The sequence below is a fragment of the Prionailurus viverrinus genome, chromosome F2 (genome assembly GCF_022837055.1).
Source record: "Prionailurus viverrinus isolate Anna chromosome F2, UM_Priviv_1.0, whole genome shotgun sequence".
Taxonomy (NCBI): Eukaryota; Metazoa; Chordata; class Mammalia; order Carnivora; family Felidae; genus Prionailurus; species Prionailurus viverrinus.
Window position 1 is genome coordinate 34,331,820 of NC_062578.1, and position 22,789 is coordinate 34,354,608.

The 22,789-nt window shown below is 36.7% G+C and overlaps 1 protein-coding gene across 6 annotated transcripts in view; it reads left to right on the forward strand.

Moving 5' to 3' along the window:
* Positions 1–22,789, forward strand: part of WWP1 (WW domain containing E3 ubiquitin protein ligase 1) — a 136,815-nt gene that overhangs the window by 110,081 nt on the left and 3,945 nt on the right. For all 6 annotated transcript variants that reach the window (XM_047841806.1, XM_047841805.1, XM_047841809.1 and 3 more), the window contains 7 exons: positions 1,298–1,457; positions 4,988–5,121; positions 5,210–5,350; positions 9,683–9,803; positions 15,884–15,988; positions 18,831–18,927; positions 19,361–19,433. In XM_047841806.1, coding sequence (XP_047697762.1) covers positions 1,298–1,457; positions 4,988–5,121; positions 5,210–5,350; positions 9,683–9,803; positions 15,884–15,988; positions 18,831–18,927; positions 19,361–19,433 — 831 coding nt within the window. The remainder of the gene's footprint in view (positions 1–1,297; positions 1,458–4,987; positions 5,122–5,209; positions 5,351–9,682; positions 9,804–15,883; positions 15,989–18,830; positions 18,928–19,360; positions 19,434–22,789) is intronic.

Genomic DNA, 22,789 nt, shown 5'->3' on the forward strand with positions numbered 1-22,789 from the left:
TTCTCTACCTGTCAGACAGTTTCTGAGATTGTATTTTTAAAGCTTTAGAACAGTGTTTGTAAAAAGGCTTCCAGGCCAGATCTAGCCTGCCTAGTAATAGCCCCCACTGTGATTTAAAAATTTTTTTTTCAATTATTTGATACATTAAAGAAAATCACTCAATTATGCTTAAGAATCAAGATTTCTGGGTTCTCTGTAAAAACCGTAGACCCATGTTGGCAGCTTCTCACGTGGCATCAATTGGCTGAATCTGAGTAGCTGATTCAGTCCTATAGAGTAGTATACACTCTTTTTCACTCTGTGCCCACCATTCCCCTGTCATCTAAGGACAATGATTATATGCCCAGAAATAATTCTTCCTTAAAACTGGTAATAACTTTTATTAGGGATACAGTGAAGAATGGGAGATTGGGGCTAGGTAGAGAATTGGAGGCTGTGTACAGAAGGAAGCCACTTGCTAATCACTGTAAGCATTTGAGCTTGGAACCCTGCTTTAGAAGCAATTACCGTTGAAGAGAATCTTGCAAATTGGGTTTATTTTGATATGTAAATTATTAATCTCTTATCTATTTGGATCTCATATGTATTGGACTTTGCTACATGAGGCAAAATTGATGGTAAAAAGTTAGAGAATGCTTATCACATTTAAAGGTTTCATCTTTTAAATTTTTGTTTCATTTGTAATACACTGACAATAAAAACTGTTCCTTAGCATCAGTGCGGTGTCTGTCAGTATCAACAGCAAATACTTATTAAAGCCTATTGCGTATAGATCCTAAAATGCCTATGAGTCGGTTACAAAAATGTATGTAAAGACGTGGCTTTTGCTTTTGAGGAGCTTATAGTCTAGTGGATGGGCAGGTCATGTATAGGAAAATGAATAATATTGTGGTTGTTACCACAATACCACAGAGTACTCAGTGATTGATACAAATAAATATGTTGAAAATTGCTTCGAAAAATTGCTTAAATGGGATGGATCTACGTTGTGCTGAAAGAAAAAGTGGGACCTACATAGGCTGGCTTGACACTGAGGAGACATAGCCAGATGAAAGTGTGGCATAAAAATAAGCATGTTACCTGTGAGTGGCACTGAGTTTGTAGTCTGGCATCATAAGAACTGCAGGTAACTGACTGGAGGGCCAGATCATAGGAAGACTTAACTGGAGGGCTGAGGAATTGGGCAGCCAAGTTACTACAGGCTGTTGAGCAGAGGTATGATATGTACATGGGTGTATTTAGGTTTGTTTTTAAATTCATGTATGTATGAAAGCTAAAAAATTATCTTTTCTTTTAGAGAATGGTTTTTCTTGCTTTCACATGAAGTTTTGAACCCCATGTATTGCTTATTTGAGTATGCTGGCAAGAACAACTATTGTCTACAAATAAATCCAGCATCAACCATTAATCCAGACCATCTTTCGTACTTCTGTTTTATTGGCCGCTTTATTGCTATGGTGAGTCCTGATTTTCCATTATTTATTTATTCATTTATTTACTTAAACTTGTTTATCTCAAAAGCATTGTAGAGAAGACTAAAAAATGATCCGCATTATCCCTTATATATATTCCCAAACTTTGTTACCAAGGAAGTCTGCCTAGAAAGGAGAATACCAAAATACAATTTATTTTTTGAGTACCTATATGAAATCAAGATTATGAATACGAGGATTATTGATGTAGCCTTTTGGTCTTTAAAAGTCCTTTTATTTTATAAATTAAAGCATAATTATAGTGTGACTACTTTTGTATAAAAGGAAAATCTGAGTTGTATAACATTTGGACTTGACTGATGTGCTGGGAGTTTTCAGAGCTTTACAGAAGCTCTTGTGGTGTGGAACTGTTGTCTTTTCAGAAGTGTTTGTATTTGTACTTTCTTACCTGTTTATTCACTCAGCAAATATTTATTGAGCACCTACTATAGCGTGGTAGTATGACAGAGGTGAAACCATGATAAAAAGACATTGTCCCCGTTCACTCTCTAACCCTTCTGTTAGAAGGGTTAACACATAACAAATACAGAATAACACATAAGTATGTGCCGAGGAACAAGGAGTGTTGCTTTTTTATACGGCTCGATTAGAAGTGGCCTCTCTGAGGTGTCACACATGAACATAAAAGTGAAAGCAAAGAATTGAATGATGCATATATCTTGGAGAATAACATTCTAGACATAAGGAAGAGCAAGAAAATGTCTCCAAAGTGTAGTTACATTTTTGATTGGGAAATGGCATGCCTGGAGCAGAGTATATGAGAGAGAATGTGGTGGGAGATAGGGTTCAAAGGTACTGTGTGGGACCTCTAGGAAATTCACTTAAGGGTTGTGAGCAGGAAATAACATGATCAAAATAACATGATCTGACTTAGCTTTTATGAAATTTATCTTGCTGCTGTGTAGGAAAGAGACTATAATTGCGTGCAGAGGAGAGCAACAGTAGAAGCAGAGAGACTGTTTATGACAATCCACGTGAGAGATGATAGTGGCTTTGGACTTAAGTGGTGTAGCAGTTGAGATCATCGTGAGAAGTGGTTTGGATTCGGGGATATATTCTGTAGTTAGAGTTAATAGGGTTTTCAGACAGCTTAGATGCATAGTGTGAGAGAGTCAAGTATGGCGTCAAAATGTGTCTGGTTGCAGTGGCTGTCTCCTAAGGTGGCACAGCTGTGGCAAGAGCAAATTTGGGGGATTGGGAAAAATCAAGAAACTGGATTTGGTTTGTTAAGTTTTAGATACCTATAGATCCAAATGGAGATGTAGAGTAGGTGGATATAGAAGTCTGGTGATGAGAGGGTATCTAGATAGATAGGGCTTTGTGATCTTTTAAGGAATAAGTGTGGACAGAGAAGAAGGTTAAGGACATTGCAGGTCAAGGAGATGAGAAGGAACCAGCAAAAGAGCCGAGGCCGTGGAGGAGGTAGGAGACTCAAATAAGAACCTTGCTAGAAGATGAGGGAAGATGATCAGCTATGTTGGTTCTGGTAGGCTGAGCAAGATGAGGTATGGGAAGCAACCATTTGCTTTGGCCAGGGGAAAGGCATTCCGGGAGCAGTACAGAGGAATGGTTGGTGGGGGTGAAATCCAGAGAGAATGGAAGAGGAAATGGAGACAACAAATATAAACCTTTTAAGGAAGTTTGCTTCCTTTTAGGGAAATTGGGCAGTGTCTAGAAATAAATAAGGAATGGGTGGGGAATAAACCATTTATCTGCAGATGATGATGGCCAAGTTAGAGGAAAGAATTTGGTGAGGTCAAAGAGATAGGGACTATGGGAGCAATGACCTTGAGTAGGAGAGATGAAGAGATCTGTGTAGTCCACATAGGAGTAATAGATCACTTAATACAGTAAATAGATTCAGTTGCTTATAGTGAGCAGATCTGATGGAACACATAAAAATTCTCTTCTGATGGCTTCTTTTCCCTCACTGAAATAGACGGCAAAATCATAGGCTCAGTGGGAGTGGGGAAAAGAAGTATTTGAGGAATGAAGTAGTCATCTGGGAGAGTGAATGTAGTGGGGCATTAGGATTACCAGGTAGCACTAAGCTCCCACTCGAGGTTGTTGGTCATGAACCAGTCACCATGGTTGTATATGCATTTCTAGCATGTTTCAGCGCCCAGACACAGGCAGGGAGTAGGTTAAGAATTGTGTTTAGCAGGGTTTTATATTTTGCCAGAAATTCATTGAAGGGAAGCTGGGTTTGGAGGTATACGAGGGAGTAATTTTAATGACTGATGGCGGAATCAAAGTTGAATAAGGGGAGAAATAACTTTTTTGAGAAGCTGAGAAACAGTGATAAGTTTCTATGTATTTTTTAGATCCCAGTGGGGTCAAAAGTTGCAGGTATCACTGCAAAAGGCAGTGTGCTGGCAAATTAGGTGGTGGTTGAAATTGAGTTTGTGAAGAAATACAGTGGTTGCTAATAACAGTATCTAAGGTATGATGTCAAGAACGTTTAGCTAAATGAAAAACTAAGATCACTGAAAGGACTAAAAAGTCAGGAAAGTAAGAGAATCATCATTATAGATGTTAGACTGTCCAAAATTATTTATGACAGTAGCACAGAAGAACACAGCATTGATGGAGTAACAAGGAGAAACCCAGAGATCTAGGGATGATAGCAGTGAAATGCGGACAGGGGTGGGGTGGTTAGCCACCAATGACAGTGTGAAGGCATGAGCTTAAAGACAGGCAGATTTAGGGAGGAGGAAATAGTAATGAAGAGCAACGTATGCCTTACTTCCAGGCCTGGTGACATGGGGATGGGAGAGAAACAGCACCCCTTTGGGAGGACGTAGAAGCGGAGTCCTCAGAAAAACACTAGATTTTTGTTAAGCAAGATGCTAAAGGATCTTCAAAGAATGATTTGAGTATATGAGTGATTTTGCTGATGGATCACGAGCCTCACAGGGTAGAGCATAGAGATGGTTTTGGGAGTTAGGGGAGGTGTGAGAAATGGAATTAGATTTTTAGATGGATGGGCAGTTGATGGCGAGAAGTGGGGTGCTGAGGGGATCTGGCGCTTCCTGCTTTGGCTGTTGTGAGCAGGTGTGAAAGCAAATGCTGTTAGTCCTGGAAATCTCTTAGGCAACTGTGGTCAGAAGAGGCGTGAAGAAGAGGTCTTGCCAGGTGCGTGCAAGGGAGTGCTGAGGCTCCTTCTGTATTTCTGCATCCAATTAGGTTAATTTAATTTATAAAACACTGGAAAGAGTGGGGGTTTTGGTACTGTTCTTTTATTTTCCTTATAGTTATCAATAGGACATGATATAGTTAAGTGTTTGTTATTTAACTCTGTCGTTTGTTTTTCATACTTAGCATTTTATATAATTGGTTTTCATGATTTACACTGGTTACTTATTTAAGTGCTTATTTTGGCCTGTGAAAATCTCATGGCCTGAGAAATCTCATGATTTCTCTGTTGTGTGCTTTGAATAAGAAAATTACTGTTTTATAAATTTTTAAGTAAAATTTTTTGTTTTTCTTGGCAGGCACTTTTTCATGGGAAGTTTATTGATACTGGTTTCTCTTTACCATTCTACAAGCGTATGCTAAGCAAAAAACTGACTATTAAGGATTTGGAGTCTATTGATACTGAATTTTATAACTCCCTTATCTGGATAAGGTTTGAAGATTTGTCTTTCAGTAAGGCATTTTCTTGAAGACAATTTAGATATCTGGTTAATTAGTCCATATATGTTTTTATCACCCAGAGACAACAACATTGAAGAATGTGGCTTAGAAATGTACTTTTCTGTTGACATGGAAATTTTGGGAAAGGTTACTTCACATGACCTGAAGTTGGGAGGTTCCAATATCCTCGTGACTGAGGAGAACAAAGATGAATATATTGGGTAAGGTGATATACTTGGTTGGCCTTAATTTCTAGAACTTCTAAAGCATGTCAGAACTAACAACTCTGTCTGTACCCTTCATTTGATTCCACGTTCACTCCTCTGGGAAGCTGTTCCACATTCATTCCCCCTTTCACGTATCCTTTTCTGTCATTTGCTCTCTACTCAATCTTCATCTCAGTTTATAAACATGCTCTCACAGGACTAAAAAATTCAAATGTACTAAAATAACTTCCCTTGCCTCTCATGGCTTAACATTTATTTAAGTTCTTCTCAACAGTACCAATCAGTGTTCTAGAAATGAGAATAGTGACCTTCAGTTTCCCACTCCCGCTTGCTATATGCATTCCCATCTTTGTCCAGATCAAAAATTATAGAACATTGGTGCTAAAAAGGACTTTGCAAAGACTGTGCAGTTTCATTATTTCTAGATGAAGAACCTAGGGTGCTCTGTTATAATGGTAGTAGCAAAGCCCAGCCTGTAGCCCAAGCCATGACCAGTAATCTAATGCTCGATTCCTCTTCCATCTCACGTTTCCTCTTTAACTTTTTTCACAGTGCCCACCACAGCCTCTGTTTTGAAACTGTTCCTTTGAATCCCGTGATCTGCACCTCATGGATTTTCTTTAATTTCTCTTTAACGATGGTTATCTAAAACTCCTTTTCCTAAATGTGGATATTTTTCCAAGGTTCTTTATTCAACCTGCTTCTCTAAATAGACTGGCACCATGGCTTCCGTTTTCTAATAAAGTAATATCTGAACTTTAGAAATAATTTCCAGGTAGATCCATACTTTTCCATGAAAGAACCAGATAATATTTTAGGCTTGTGAGTCGCATACAATCTCTCTTGGAACTATTCCACTCTGCTGTTGCAGCACAAAAGCACATAGATAAAATATGAACAGATATGTGTTGCTATCTATGTTTCCAACAAAATTACTGTGGACTCTGAAATTTGATTTCATATAATTTTCAAGTCAGATAATCTTTGAATATTTTCTCAGTCATTTTTAAAAAGTAAAGACTATTCTTAGCTTACATGCTGTACAGAAAACAGGTGATGGGCTGGATTGGGCCCATGGGCCATAGTTTGTCAACTCCTCAACTACTAAATCAAGTTAAAATCAAATTTCTTTCTGTTATTTTTCCTATTGCCTTACTTGGCCTTGTTATCTCTATTAATGGTACTACCCTTGGATTCTTGGTGCCATCATCGTCTCAGACTTTATGTTCTTGATATTTGTTTCAAAAATGGGATCGTATCATACTCTCTAGCTTGCTTTTTCCATCCTCTAGGTCAGTAGAGATAGACCTAACACATTTTCTAATAGATAAATTATGGTATACCCATTCTATAGTAGTCCTTTCTGCTAGTAAGTGTCATTCAGATTGTGTCCAGTTTGGGGCACTACAAACAGGCAAAGAAAACTTCCTTAAGTAAAGCTGTGTGTATCTGCTGCTTTTGTCTTTGTGGCATAGATTTCTAAAGTGAGGTAATTTCGTCAAAGACTGTTTAATTGATGTATTGCTTTTGCAAAAGGACATAGCTAACAATCCTTTCTTCCCTTTTTAACCCATAAAATTGCTATGGCCTTTCAATTTCACATCCTTAATGTCTCTTTGCCTATTAAGTTAATGCAGCTATTCTAGTGTGGCATTCTAGGCCTCTTCCTATTTTTCTGCTTAATTAGTTTTCTCTGAGAGGAGAAAACCAGTTTAATAACTGATTTTCTTCTTTATGTATCTTTATATTCTCTGAGGTATTTTTGTTTTGCTTCTTTGTCATATAGTGAGCATTTATTACTCGTATTGTAAATAGCTAAATTGTTTTTTCCATTTTGAAAACAGTATGTTTCCAAAGATAGTTCCATAAGGCGCTGGGCTTTTTGTATTCAAGCCATAAGCTTTCCACAGAAACCAACCATAGCTATTAAATAGCACATCCGAAGCATTTTTAAAATGCTGTCAATGTTTTCAAATATCAAAAGCAGATTAAATAAAATTTCATCATATAAAGGCCATATTTAGTTTGCTACTTTATATTTTATATTTTGTGTTAAGGTGATAACTGGTTTTTAAAGAGTTGCCCATGTAATACCTGTTATATAAGAGTTGATATCTAATCTTGAATATAACAATTTTTGCTTAATTGTTTCAGTTTCTGAAACAATAACAGACTTTAATCTTGTTTTTTTTTTAATCTTGCTCTTTAAAATTATGTAAGAATACTATTCTTTTTTAATTGTGATATTTTGGTTTTAGTGTACCGCAGTTAATCTCTGAGTAAATGAATGGTAGAGAGATGTATGAAATGCTGTCAGAATCCAAAGTGGGATTGATTCTGCTAGGACTCAGGAAAGTTTTTCCCACGGCATTGCATGTTAGGTCTGAAAAGATGGAGTGCTTTTTGGAGGGAGGGAAATAGCAAAAGCAGAGGAATTGAGGTATTAAAGGGATTAGTTTATCCCAAGAATCTACAGCCACAGAGGAGATATAGTGGCTAGCTAGGAGCCTTGAATGGTAGCCAGATTTGCATTAGTCTAGGGAAACTTTTATGTCTAAGAAACCTGGATTTTTGCTCTAATAGGAGAGTCATCAAAAACAAACGAAAACTAAGATGAAATGATCAGAATTATTTCTGGAAGGCTAATCCTAGCATCTTTGTGGAGGATGAATTGGGAGGGATGGATGGAAGGGGGGGGGAGTAGTTAGAGATCTGAACATAGTTAAAAGGCTCTTTCAAACTTCTGGTAGTTGGTATTGTAGACCTACCTGAAACAGGTGAGGTAAAAATGAGGGAATGGATTTTTGAGGATATTATAGGAATAGAATAGTTCAGATTCAATGATTGAATTACATGTAGTGGGGGAAATACTAGTAAATGAAATATTTGAGGTTTCTGAATTGGTTAACAGTTGAACATGTTAATTATCTTTAAGTAGTAAAGAGCTAGAAAAGAAAAGGCAGAGAGCTCAGTGATGCCAACATTTATGGACCAGTGAAACCAATGAAAGGAACAAAGTAGCTAAGTCAGTTAAGGAGTGGTGGTATTGTCAGATCAGAGAACTCTCTGAGGGTTGGGAATGCTAACACCCAGTGTTACAGGAAGTTCATGCGGCAGGAGTAATTTTGAAGAGGGCATTGGGCTTGGCAATTGAGACTTCTTTGGTGACAAATGTGAAGAGATTTGTTTATCCCCCAGCGTGAAATCTTGAAAACCCAGACCATTACAGTGGTTTAAAATTTGGATGAATAGAGCTGAGAAGTGGAGACAGGATAGAGTACTCTTCTAATAGGAGTGGTGGTAAAGAGCAAAGACAGTAGTTAAAAGCAAACACTGGGTTGAAGGGAGGGTTTTGGAAAATAATGGTCTGAGCATCCATGTGGGCAAATGGGAAGTGGGGTAGGAAGGTAGAGTTGAGGGCTTGGGCAAAAGAAGGTGAGTTATTGATGAAGAAAATTGTAGAGGCAGCAAGGATGAAAAGTTTGCCTCAGCAGAGAATAAAATCAGCTTCCTTTGGGACACGGGAAGAGGCGTTTGGAAGGGGAGGAATGTGGATAATCGCCTTTCCCTTTGTCTGCTGTTTCTGGTGTCTTCTCCTCATCAGTAGTCTGTGCTGCTTCCACAGGGACCTCCAGACCCACCTACTGTCAGGGCCCCTTGTATAGATTCTGCGTCACCATACAGATTCTCTTCCTTACTTCTTTTTATTACACTTCCCTCCTGTATGTCTGTATTATATGTCTCCTCGGAATGTTTCTTCTCATCTTTTCTATTCTTTTAGGAAATCTTTGTGTTCTCTCTAATGAATTAACATGTAAAGAACCAGTTCCCCAGCTTTAAGCCTTCTCAGACAGAGGGACCATACCGCATTTAAGCATATGGCCTGCAGACAGACTGTTACTGAGACAGTCCCTTGCTTTCCCCGCTGTGCAAGGCTGAGTCAGAGTTCTCAAGTCTCCCTTAGCAAATGGTTTGCTGGGAGGAGAACCTGTTGAATGACTGTAGCCTTTCCCTTACTGTGTCAGTTAGACAATATCTGGAGTTATTTGTTACACATGAACAGGAAATAGTAAGTGTTGAACTGTGGCTGTCTTACTGACAAATAAAGAACTTCCTATTTTGAAAAGCATCCTTTCTAGCCACAGATGTGCTAGAACTGATTTCCTCATGGAGAAACATGTTATATACATAAACACACAAACATGTATATGTTACATATGTATGGTATATTTGGAAAAAGAGACGGAATTTTAGAAGTAGTTGGTGTTTCTAAGCTTTTACCTCACATGCAGATTAACTATTTTTAAATATTGTTTTTATTTTCAGTTTAATGACAGAGTGGCGTTTTTCTCGAGGAGTGCAAGAACAGACCAAAGCTTTCCTTGATGGTTTTAATGAAGTTGTTCCTCTTCAGTGGCTCCAGTACTTTGATGAAAAAGAATTGGAGGTTAGGCTTTTTTATTATGCTGTTTAGAAAATGTTAATGGGAGGAGGGACTGTTTTTGCGCTTCTACAGGATGTCCACACATTTTTAAATGATGTGGCACAATCTTGAGTTCTCTTATCCATCTCAGTGTTCAGGATGTATTAAAATCCCAGCATGGGGTGATGGTCTTAAGTTCTCTAAACCATGATGATGTCATGGGCACAAAGTCATTAATCAGTGCCCCCTATCCTGAAGAATGAGTTCAACCTTGTTAATAACTTGGGGAACTTAATAAAATTCTGGGTTAGTAGTGAGTTGCCCCAAAGATCAGTTTTTTAAGTCATGAGTTCTTAGTGGTCTTAACTGTATTCAGACTTATTAGAAGTATATCAGAACTTCTTTTTTTGGAGGGATGTGGGAAAGTACACACGACAAAATTTACCATTTTGAATATTTTTAATTGTACAGTTCAGTAATGTTAAGTATATTCCCATTATTGTGCAACCAATCTCCAGCACTTTTTCATTTTGCAAACCTGAAATTCTATACAGGTCCCCATTTCTCCTTCTTGGCCCCGCCATTCTACTTTCTATGAGTTTAACTACTCTTGGTGTCTCCTGTAAGTGAAATAATGCAGTATTTGTCTTACTATGACTGGCTTATTTACTTAACATAATGTTCCTCATAGTTGATTCATATTGTAGCATGTGTAAGAATTCCTTCCCTTTTTAAGGCTGAATAGTATTCCATTGTATGTATATATCTATACATTTTGTTTATTCATCAGTCAATGGATATTTGGGTTGCTACTACCTTTTGGTTTACCGTAAATAAAACTGCCATGAACATGGATCTATAGATATCTCTTAGAGAGTCTGTTTTCAGTTCTTTTAGATGTATACTCAGGAGTGGTATTGGTGAATCATATAGTAAATCTATGTTTAATTATTTGAGGAACTATCACACTTCTGTAGTGGCTGTACCATTTTACATTCCCACCAAAAGTGTGCACAGGTTCCAGTTTCTTCACATCTTTGCCCACACTTGGTATTTTCTGTTTTATTATAGTAATGGGTATAAGGTGATATCCCATTGTGGTTGCGATTTATATTTCTCTAATGATTAGTTATGGTGAATTCTTGAAGTCTTCTTTCCCCATATAGATTAGAACACAAGGCAGGGCTGTAGGGAAAGTCCTTGGTATTTCTTCTCTGCCTCCTTTGGGTATAGTGTTTTAACTTTAGCCATCTTTGGTTCCTCTGTTAAGACACCATAATCAAATGTGCATATAAAAAGTTAGCATGATGATTTTATATACAGTAATATTCCCTTATAGAAATTTGCCTTCTGGTAACTGACAAGTATATGAAAATAAGGACTTTGAGCCTGGATGACATGCAGACTCTATAAATCTGGCTAACATCTCTTTCTTAATAGCTTGACTACACAGATTAGCAGAAACACATCAGAAGAATAGAATGGAAGATATCAGTATTTAATCTTTTTTTTAAATCACACACTTCATTAAGAATCTGAAGAAAATTAAATAATTTTGTGTCTTCAAAATGTATACACCTAAAGTATTCTATACCATTAAGAGCTCCTATTTTAACACTTTTCCAAAGAAGACATCCAGATGGCTAACAGACATGTGAAAAGATGCTCAACATCACTCATCATCAGGAAAATACAAATCAAAACCACAATGAGATACCACCTCACACCTGTCAGAATGACTAAAATTAACAACCCAGGCAACAACAGATGTTTGTGAGGATGCAGAGAAAGAGGAAGGAACTCTTTTGTACTGCTGGTGGGAATGCAAACTGGTGCAGCCACTCTGGAAAACAGGATGGAGGTTTCTCAAAAAATTAAAAATAGAGCTACCCCACGACTCAGCAATTGCACTACTAGGTATTTATCCAAAGGATACAGGAGTGCTGATTCAAAAGGGCATATACACCCCAATGTTCATAGCACACTGCTGACAATAGCCAAAGTATGGAAAAAGCTCAAATGTCCATCAACTGATGAATGGATAAATAAGATTTGGTATATCTATACAATGGAATATTACTTGGCGATGAAAAAGAATGAAATCTTGCCATTTGCAACAACATGGATGGAACTAGAGTGTATTATGCTAAGCAAAATAAGTCAGAGAAAGACAAATATCATATGATTTCTTCACTCATGTGGAATTTAAGAAGCAAAACAGATGAACATAGGAGAAGGGAAGCAAAAATAAGATAAAAACAGAAAGGGAAACAAACCATAAGAGACTCTTAAATATAGAGAACAAATTGAGGATTGCTGGTGGGGTGTTGGGTCGGGGGGATGGGCTAAATAGGCGATGCGCATTAAGGACGGCATTTGTTGGGATGAGCACTGGGTGTTATATGTAAGTGATGAATCACTAAATTCTGTTCCTGAAATCATTATTATATTATATGTTAACTAACTTGGATTTAAATTTTTTTAAAACTAATAAAAAAGCTCCTACTTTGGAGGCACACCTAGTGAAAGAGGGATATTACAGCCAGAGTCCAACATTAGAGCAGAGATGAAACTAAGACAGTAGATCTGAAAGGGTATGAAGAGACGCATACTTTCATATAGCCCTTGGTAGATACAGTTGTCTCATGCATAGCCCTGTGAAATAGTTTGACCATATGTTAGTTTCCTTTTACATATAAGGGGACTAAAGCTCTTAGTGTTACTGATTTGCCTTTAGTTCATGGTACAGAACTGTGAGAAAATATAGATCTTTTTTGTTGTTATTTTTGCTTTATCTTGATTTTTATTGTTCTTTTACATCCATTCATCATCTCTCTTAACCATGAATAATACCACAATAATGGGCATGTATACCATTATTGAAAATAATGATTATTGATAATCATGCCCCTTTACAAGTTAAAATGTTTCAACTATGAAGATGTAACAATCATTCTTTATAAAAACTCTCATCACAGTAGGAATAGAAGGCCACTTTCTCAGTTTGTTAAAGAGGATCAATGAATAAGATAAACCCTGACATCATTGTGAATGGTGGTATTTTAAATATTTCATATTGAGATTAGGAACAGGGGCAAAACTCTCATCCTTTATATTGCCCACTATACCAGATATTTCCCACTGGCCCAGCCAGTGCAGTAAAGCAAAAGTAGAAACAAAAAGCATAAAGACTGGAAAGAAGTAAAATGGCCTTTATCCATGGATAATAACATATGATAGTCAACTTAGAAACTCCTAAAGAACCTACCAAAGAAAAAAACCACTAGAAATAACAGCAAATTTAACAAGACTGTAGGATAGAAGGCCAGTAATTAAAAAATCAAGTATATATTTTCTATGTACCGGCAACAAATGCTTAGAAATTGAAATTTTAAAGTTTTATTTACTAACGCATCAAAAAAATAAATGTAACCAAAGGCATGGAAGACCTCTGTACTGAAAACACAAGACATTGCTCAGAAAAATTAAAGATGACTTGGAGCGCCTGCATGGTTTCAGTGAGTTAAGTGTCCAACTCCTGATGTCAGCTCAGGTCATGATCTCATGGTTCGTGAGATCAAGCCCTGTATGGGGGTCTGTGCTGATAGTGCAGAGTCTGTTTGGGATTCTCTCTCCCTCCCTCTCTTTCAACATAAATAAACCTTTAAAAAATTATTTTTATTTAAAAAAATTTTTTTAAGTTTGTTTTGAGAAAGACAGCACGAGTGGGGGAAGGGCAGCTAGAGAGGGAGAGGGAGAATCCCAAGCAGGCTCTGTGCTGCCAGCACTGAGCCCGATGTGGGGCTTGAACCCACAGAGCTGTGATATCATGACCTGAGCTGAAACCAAGAATCTGATCCTTAACCGACTGAGCCACCCAGGCGCCCCAACCTTTAAAAAATTTTTAATGTTTATTTTTGAGAGAGAGAGAGACAGTGTGCGACTGGGAAGAGGGGCATAGAGAGAGGGAGACACAGAATCCATAGCAGTCTCCAGGCTCTGAGCTGTCAGTCCAGAGCCTGATGTGGGGTTCAAACTCAAACTGCAAGATCATGACCTGAGCCAAAGTCAGATGCTTAACCGACTGAGCCACCCAGGTGCCCCAATAAACATTTTTTTTTTTTTTAAAAGAAAAAGATGACTTAAATAGATGGGAAGATACATCATATTATGTGTTGGAAGACTCTATTATAAATGTCAGTTCTCTCCAAATTGATCTGTATATTCAACACAATCCCAATCAATATCTGGAATAATTTTTTGTAGAAATTGACAAGCTGATTTTAAAAATACAAAGAAATGCAAAGGCTCTAGATAAGCTAAAACAGTTTTGAAAAAGAACAGACTTGGAGAATGTTCACTGCCTGATTTCAAAAATTATTATTAAGCCATAGTCATTATAGCAGTGTGGTGCTTTTGAAAGGATACACAAATAGATCAGTGGAACACTAGAGAGTTCAGAAATAGATCCACACATATATTGTGAATTGATTTTTAACAGAAGTCTACTATTTTTCAGTGAGGAAAGAAAAAGTCTTTTAAAATGATGCTGGATCAACTAGATGTCCATATAGAAGAAAATTAACATTGACTCCTACTTTAGTCTATGAAAAAAGATGAAATCATAAATGTAAATATGAAAGCTATAAAGAAAACATAGAGTAATCTTAGTATGGGCAGAAGTTTCTTAAGAATACAAAACAATAAACCACACATACACAAAAAGGATAAAGACTTCATCAAAAGTAAAACTTCTGCTCTTCAAAAGATACTGTTAAGCAAATGAAAAGGCAGTCTACACACTGGGAGTGTGTGTATGTATGTGTATGTGTGTACACACACACACACACACACACACACACACACGTATTTTAACTCTTAAAAATCCGTAAAAAACAATTTTCTAGAATGGGCAAAGACCCACTTCACAAAAGAAGCTATGATGGCTAGTAAACACATGAACTATAACTCATTATTGGGAAAATGCAAATTAAAACTAAATGAATTTAAAACTGCAAATTGAAACTGTAAATGAAAACACTTTGGGATCGTGTTGGTAGTTTCTTACAATGTTAAACATATATATCACCTGCTTATGCCCTGGCAGTTCCACTGTTAGGTATTTATTCAAGTGCAATAAAATATATATTTATACAAAGATTTTTACATAAATGTTCATCACAACTTTATTCATCAAAGCCAAAAATTTGAAGTAACCTAAATGACCATTAAGAAATGAAAGAATAAGTAAATTGTTGTATAATGAACGCGAATCTCATAGACATGGTGTTGACGGGTGGAGGCAGGGGTGGAGACAACAGAAGAGTGTTAATTGTGTAGTGCGCGCGCGCATGTGGGATATTCTCAAAAACTTAACCTGTGATGAAATCATTGATTACGTAGAGCCAAAGACAAAGATGGTGTTTTTCTCTGCAAAAAAGAGGCATAATGGGAATATTCTACATCTTGATTGTGGTGGCAGTTACATAGGTGTATATATCTGTCAAAACTCATCTAACTATACTTAAAATACATGCATTTTATTGCCTGTACATTATAGCTCAAAGTTAACTTAGGAGAAATGAAGTATTGGACTACCTCATTATGCCAAAAATAGCTTTCATCCCCTATGTAATTCAGTGGGCTTATTTGAAAATTTCACATAGAATATTTTATTCCCAAAGCCTAGAAAAATTAATAACAGGAATTAGTATATTTTTAACTTTAAATGGAAGATAGCATAGATGAAGAAGAAAAAAAGAGAACCAGAAATTTACATTTGAAACTTAACAGTTTGGACACCTAATTTGGTATACATTTTTAGTAAGAGATTCTTCTAGCATAGCTAATGTTTTTCTTGAAGAATAAAAACTCTAAGTGTTTTCAGTGTGAGTTCAATAAACATGGAAAAGATAAAGTACCAAAGAATCCTTGTTCTAAATTGCTACAAATTTTCTTGGATTTGCTGTGATCATTAGTTGTCATGCATGCAGCTGTTCACATAATTAGGCCATGTGCACAAGTGTTTGTTAGCAAATTTCAGTCCTATAGTTATTCGCTTCACTAAATCTGTACTGTGACCTGCTACTGTGTTCATTTCCCAGGTTATGTTGTGTGGCATGCAGGAGGTTGACTTGGCAGATTGGCAGAGAAATACTGTGTATCGTCATTATACAAGAAACAGCAAGCAGATCATTTGGTTTTGGCAGGTATTTGCTTTTATCTTTTTGAAACAAAGTATTCAAAGAAAATGTTTTACCATGAAACAGTAGTTTAAAAAAAGTTCCTTTTTTAAAATTGAACCTGCCATTTGAATTCCAAATCAGAAGTGAAGAGTTTGTTGTTTTTTTTGTCTTCCTAAATGGGAGAATGAATGACAGGATCTTCTTTAAGTAATAGTTTAATGGTAATACTTGCAGGCGTAGCATTTTTTCCCCCAGTAGTATCATAGCATTCTAAAAATTCTTAGTTCTGGAAGTAAATGAGGAAGTATGGGTTTTTTTTTTAATGAGAAAGTCAGTGCAGATACATAATTCCTGTGAAGGTGATAATATGCTAGGGAATGAGAATGATCTGGAGGATAATGTCCAAGAATGACTTCCTTTTCTCTTTCCCTCCCTTGGGTCCCTTTCTTTGTTTTGTTGGTGTTTTAGCTTAAACTACAGTAGGGTGGTCTCATCCAAGTGCTGCAATACTAATATTGAAGCACAGTTTATTTTATTAGATTTTGCATTTTGTGTGTTTGAGAATTTAAAATCTTTAGGCCAGGGATTTTCTTCACATAAATCTACTAATTGAGACTCATTTGAGCAGTTTAGCGACGGAACTTTTCGTATACCTATGCTTAACTTTCACTTTCAAGTGAAAACTAAGCCTGGGACTTAGATTTACTAGAAGTGGAATCTTTTTGTAAGGATATGTGTCATTCATTTATTAATTAATACTTTAAAGAAGTGTAGACACTTGTAGAAATTTATCTTACGTACTTCAGCATATGCAAAATGGCACTTACTATTTATTGCACCATTATTAGTATACTAACAGAGACCTGAAACACCTAAATGTCTGTTGGGAGGGGACTAAGTAAATAAATTATGATATATCTGCTCTGTAATTCTGTACCTTGTAATCATTCTTTTACTTTTTTTTTTTAAATTTGCTTATTTTTGAGAGAGAGAGAGAGAGAGAGAGCAAGCAGGAGAGGGTTAGGGAAAGAGGGAGACACAGAATCCATAGCAGGCTCCAGGCTCTAAGCTGTCAGCACAGATCCGATGTGGGGCTTGAACCCACAGACTGAAATCGTGACCTGAGCCAAAGTCGGATGCCCAACTGACTGAGCCATCCAGGCACCCTAGCATTCTTTCACTTCTTTTAATGCAAATTAATAAAAATATTGGAAAATATGTTTCAGTAGTTTTGAAGGGGAAAGGAACCTGTGTATAATGGGCTATTTGGTTAAAAGGAAAATTTACATTCTGTATATTCAAAGTGTATGTTGGTACAGCTGACCCTTGAACAATAAAGGGTTTGAGTTGTGCTAGTCTGCTTCTGTGTAAATTTTTTATAGCACTGTACTGTAAATGTTTCTGTAGCTTCTTTTATTACAAAAATATAGTATATGATATATATACAAAAATATGTGTTAATTGGTTATCAGTAAGGCTTCTGGTCAACAATAAGCTATTAAGTTTTGAGGAATCAAAATTTGAATGTGGATTTTCCCAAAATTTCAACTACATGGGGTATCCGCACCTCTAACTGCTGCATTGTTCAGTGGTCAACTGTATGTGAATAAAGCGTCTTTGAAAAAAGGTAGAGAAAACTGGCAGCAAGGTGTGAAAGCTGTTCTTGATGCTGTACCTTTTACTACCTTTCAGTTCTGTACTGGGTGCTGTGTATATCTATTACCATTTATAAAAACTAAACAAGGGCCACCTGGCTCACTCAGTCATAGAGCATGTGATTCTTGATCCTCAGGGTCAGGAGTTCAAGCCCCACGCTGGGCACAGAGCTTAGAAGAAATAAATAAATGAATAAAAAATCAAAAGGGAATAAACCCATTTTCAAGCCTAAAATATCTGAATTGCATCACATACAGAATGTATGCAGGTGTCTGCAGTCTTCCTTTTTAGGGTCTTTACTAGCTTCCTTACTAGTCAGGGACTACTAAGAACATGAAGTTCCCTGACTTTCCCTTTGGACATTTGTATCTGTATACCTGAGAAGCTTCAGCTTGAGGTCCTATAAATCCAAATGAGTAGTTGTGTTTTGTGAATTGAGTTTGTTTTAGGGAAAGGGTTGGTTTATGCCAGACGTGGTAATGAGCTGTTTGTGTCTTGATGAAATGTGTACCTCAACACAGTTTTATGCAGAAGTGTTTTTGGTCATTAGCACTTTTTGTCTCATCCTTAGGTAATGTATATTCTTGTTTACTTTTTATAAATTTTATTTTTAGGATACATTTCTACTCTTAGACTGCTCCAAAAGTTGACTTGCCTTCTATTACAAGACAATCAGATCAATTCAAATCAGTATTCCACCACATTACACATTTATGTCTGTCTTTGAAAAGATAGTAAATGAACTAAATATTTTTAACAAAATGCATCCTTGTAGTTTTCAAGTATGAAGAATCCAGAGAGTTGTGTAAATAGTATCTAGTAGGAGAAAACAGATCAAACTATTGAGAATGGTGACTGTTATAAGGGCTAAACACACAAAAAGCATATAGCACAGAGGTAGGCAGGAGCCCTAACTAGGTGCTAGCTGTGATATTGTAGCCAAACAAACAACATCTGTCCTGGTTACCTTTTAGTGGTTTGACATTTATAAGCCTCCCGTTTCCTGTCTGTATGATGGATGTAATAATACTGATGGACAACCAGTGTTGTCATTGTGAGGATTAACTGAAGTAAGATCGCTGGTATATTTAACATGTGCCTAACCTTAATAATTCTTGAAGAAATTTAAGAACAATTTAAGTGTCTACTATTTTAATTACTGAAGATATTTAGTATTTTATATTAAAGTAAATTTGATTTTGTTACACAGTTTGTGAAAGAGACAGACAATGAAGTAAGGATGCGACTATTACAGTTTGTCACTGGAACCTGCCGTTTGCCTCTAGGAGGATTTGCCGAGCTTATGGGTAAATGCAGTTTTTCTGCAGTTTCTCTGTAGCTAACTTTGTGATGATAATGGCCTTTAGACATACAGTAGACTTGAATTTAAGGATTATTCTTCTGTGCTTTCTGTAGGGTATCTGCCAGAAGACTACTTAATGGTTACTATCAAGTACATTTGTGAGCCAATGAAAGTCTGCTTACATAGTCTGATCGGCCATTGCTTTGCTCTTTAGGGTGATTGTGAAGGAGCAAAATTCTTTAGAGCTACGTCTCTTTCCACTAATTTAATTCCTATTGCTGAATTTCTGCAGCAATAAGAAGCTTCTCTAGGCAGAAGCGATTTACATTGTATTCTGTGTCATTCATGATAATGTGACATGTTCAGTCATTTAACTAGTTGTCAAAACCAAAAAGTTTAAAGGACCAGATAAATTTTGTCTTGTTTCCTTGATTTAGGAAGTAATGGGCCTCAAAAATTTTGTATTGAAAAAGTTGGCAAAGACACCTGGTTACCAAGAAGCCACACGTGGTAAGTGCAAGAATCCTAAATTGAAAGGTGAAAGTCAGAGAATGTTTTGTTTTTTTTTTAAACACATAAGACCCAGTATTAGTGCTTATTCATTAACGTAGCCAGAATTTCAAGTTTTAGAACATACTGATTAATACGGCATTCTGTAACTAAACCCTTTGAAATGATTTCTGTTTGGTTAATATACTGAGAAATACATCTAGTGATTCACCAGTTATTTAGAGTAACCACTATGTATAATATACGATTGAAGTGCTTCCTGCCTTTTATGAAGTTTGCACTCCCCTGGGGGAGGGAGCACAAATGACAAACAAGTAAGCTATTTGAATTCTAGGAAAGTCCTTCAAAGGAAATAAAGAGGGTGCTGTAGATAAGAACCAGAGGGAACCTCTTCTAGGTTGTGTGGTCAGGGAGATTCTCAGCATAATGTTTGAGTTGGATAAATAGCATGCTGCGGGAAGAAACGGAAAAAGCACATTCTTTGTACAGGGACATTTCCAAAGACCTTGTAGTAAGAAATAATTTTTCAAGGAAATGAATGATGACTGGTGTCATTGGAACTTAGTGAATGAGGGGAGACAGGGATAAAAAGAATTTGGAAATTTAGGCAGGGCTAAATTATGTAGAACCTTGTAGGCTGTTACAAGTCACTTGGATTTCAATCTAAGGGTAGTGAGAAACCTTTGAAAAGTTTTAAATAGCAGCTAATGAGATTCAGGAAAAATCACTCTGGCAACAGAGGAGGAACTGGATTCAAGACCAAACGCAGGGAGATTAGTTAACAGAACTGTTTTAGTCATCCAGGGAAAAGAGGAGGATAATTTAGGAGGTACATGGTTCTTTTAGGAGGTGAGAACTATTTTCCTACTGAGCAGTTATTTGCCTTTTTATTGTTTTGACACTTGCATTTATGGTGCAGAAGCAATGGTAGATAAAACTAGTGCCTCAGCACAAATCAGGGCCGTGGCACCAAAATGCCGTCTCCATTGTTCAACATCACATCCCTGCAGTTTAAAGCAGAAAGCAAAAAGCAAAAAAAAAAAAAAAAAAAAAAAAATCTCTTTCAAGATTGTTCTTTATGAAGCAGTAAAATATACATATGTGTGTGTGTGTATATATATATAGATATACACACACACACACATATATATACACTAAATCTTGATGCTTGAGTATGTATCTCTTTAATATTCTGTATGACAAAATGAGAAGCCTGCATAAAGCACTTCTTATTCACACCAGAGAATTGTGGTTGTCTTGAGGGGAGGCTCTTTGGCAGTTGAGTTGAAAGCTGAACCAGCTTGCTCTTTTTGATGGAACACCGTTTTTATTTGAGAGAGTGACTGACAAACTGTTTATTCAGACGTGTATTTGGCAGACATTTTCTTGAAAAGTAATGAAGGAAGCTTATCACTTCAAGGGAAACAACTGACAGCATTTGTTGGCAATGATAAAAGTTAAGGTTTCAGGCAAAAATTAGAATTTGGGAGAACTTGTTTATACCATCATGACCTTGAAAGCCTTCCCAAGACTTTCTGATGAGATTGGTGGTATTATTAAAAATGAGATATTTTTCTATCATGTAATTTAATGTGCCAACATTTAGAAATACTTTATAACTTGGTGAATCACTGTTTCCAAATGATCAATGCATGATGTTATAAAATCATGCATGGGTAAAAAGAGCCATTCAGAGTACAAGATAAACCAATGGGTTTTACATAACAGAGTAGAAAAAGTTCTTTGGTATGATTTCAGAACCCATATTATGTATAATATTGCCAAATTTATTTAGTACAATAGTCAAGAATAATAGCCACAATGACCTGAAAAAACTAGAGAACATCTCTGTTTTCTAACCACATATCTGTGTGGGGGCAAATTTTCATATACTGTACTTAATATAATGCAACAAAATAAATGCGCATATAAATATCAGAAACCAGTTGTCTTCTATTAGGCTAGACATCAAGATTTGCAAAAATATATAACAGGGTCACTTTTTTTTACCATTTTTTTTGAAAATAGTCATTTTTATCAATAAACATAATTCACATAAACAGAGCTCGTGGGAATTTGCAATATTTTAAAGTGTGAAAAGGATCATAACCAAAAAAATTTGAGGACACCAGCCTAGATTAAATTGTTGAATCCAGTAAAGGAGAGATTGTTGAGGTAGAGGAGAGAGTTCAGAACCAAAGAAAGATGAAAAGAATTGAGATGCTGAGTAAAGGTTAAGGAATTAGCCTTTGATAAAACAGGAATACTTCCTTTGTTGTAATAGGAGAGGAAGAAATGTTGGATGTAAGCTGTAATTATCACTGTTGGTTTCTGTTTATTCAAAGTATCAAGTGAGGTCACTAGGAATGAAGAAAGTAAAGAAACTCTGAGGAGAATGAGAGTTGTCAGAGCAGACAAGTATCTACTAGAGAAATAAGGCTGAGAATGATGTGTGATATTGGATTGCCTACTTGGATCTGAAGTGACACCAATCTGTCTAGTTGTAGGATTCTCCCCTCCAGGAATTTTCAGCTGTTAGGTCCAAGGAGTGAAAACTAGAAGGCTGAATTCATTCAGTTTGAGTTCTGATTAGTTAAGTTCAAAAGGGGGAAGAGACAGGGATTTGAAAGTACTTGCAAGGTAGTGGATATAAGGATGGTCTGTAGCTTAAGTACAAAATAAGGACGGGAAGAGTCTGTGGACAGCTAGGATGGTGACAAAGTAATGGATTAATGGGTTAGCATTTTAATTGATGGAAGCTGGAAAGACAGAATTGAGTTTTTGAGGGTGCCTGGGTGGCTCGGTTGGTTGAACATCTGACTCGATTTTGGCACAGGTCATGATCTCAGTCATGGGATCAAGCCCTGTGTCAGGCTGTGCTGGGCATGGAGTCAGCTTGAGATTCTCTCCCTCTCCCTCTGCCCCCACACCTTGTGCTTGTGCACTCAAAAAAAAAAAAAAGTGGAATTTTTTTAATTAGAAATTTCCTGCTGGTGATGACAAGGTTCAAGGTATGTTATCCTAAAGTCAGTAAATGAGAGGAACAGGTCACTGAAGATGAGAACTTGGGAGGTCATGCATGGGTGTTGTGTATCATCAAGTGAATGAGAGGACAACCATGAACCCAGGTGCCAGAACTTTCAGTGAATGAAAGGAATATGACCAAGAGGTCAACAGAAGGTAGCCAAAAGTTCAGAAAAAGGTTGCATAGCTAGATTGTATGTGCCTCACAGGAGGGAAGTTTTACTGCTTGGCTGCAGGGAAATGGTTGTTTCAGACTAGCTGGGTTTTTAGTTAAGGCAAGTTATTAAGACCTTAGAAAACTGCAAATCATAAAACAGAAGTTCAGAGGAATG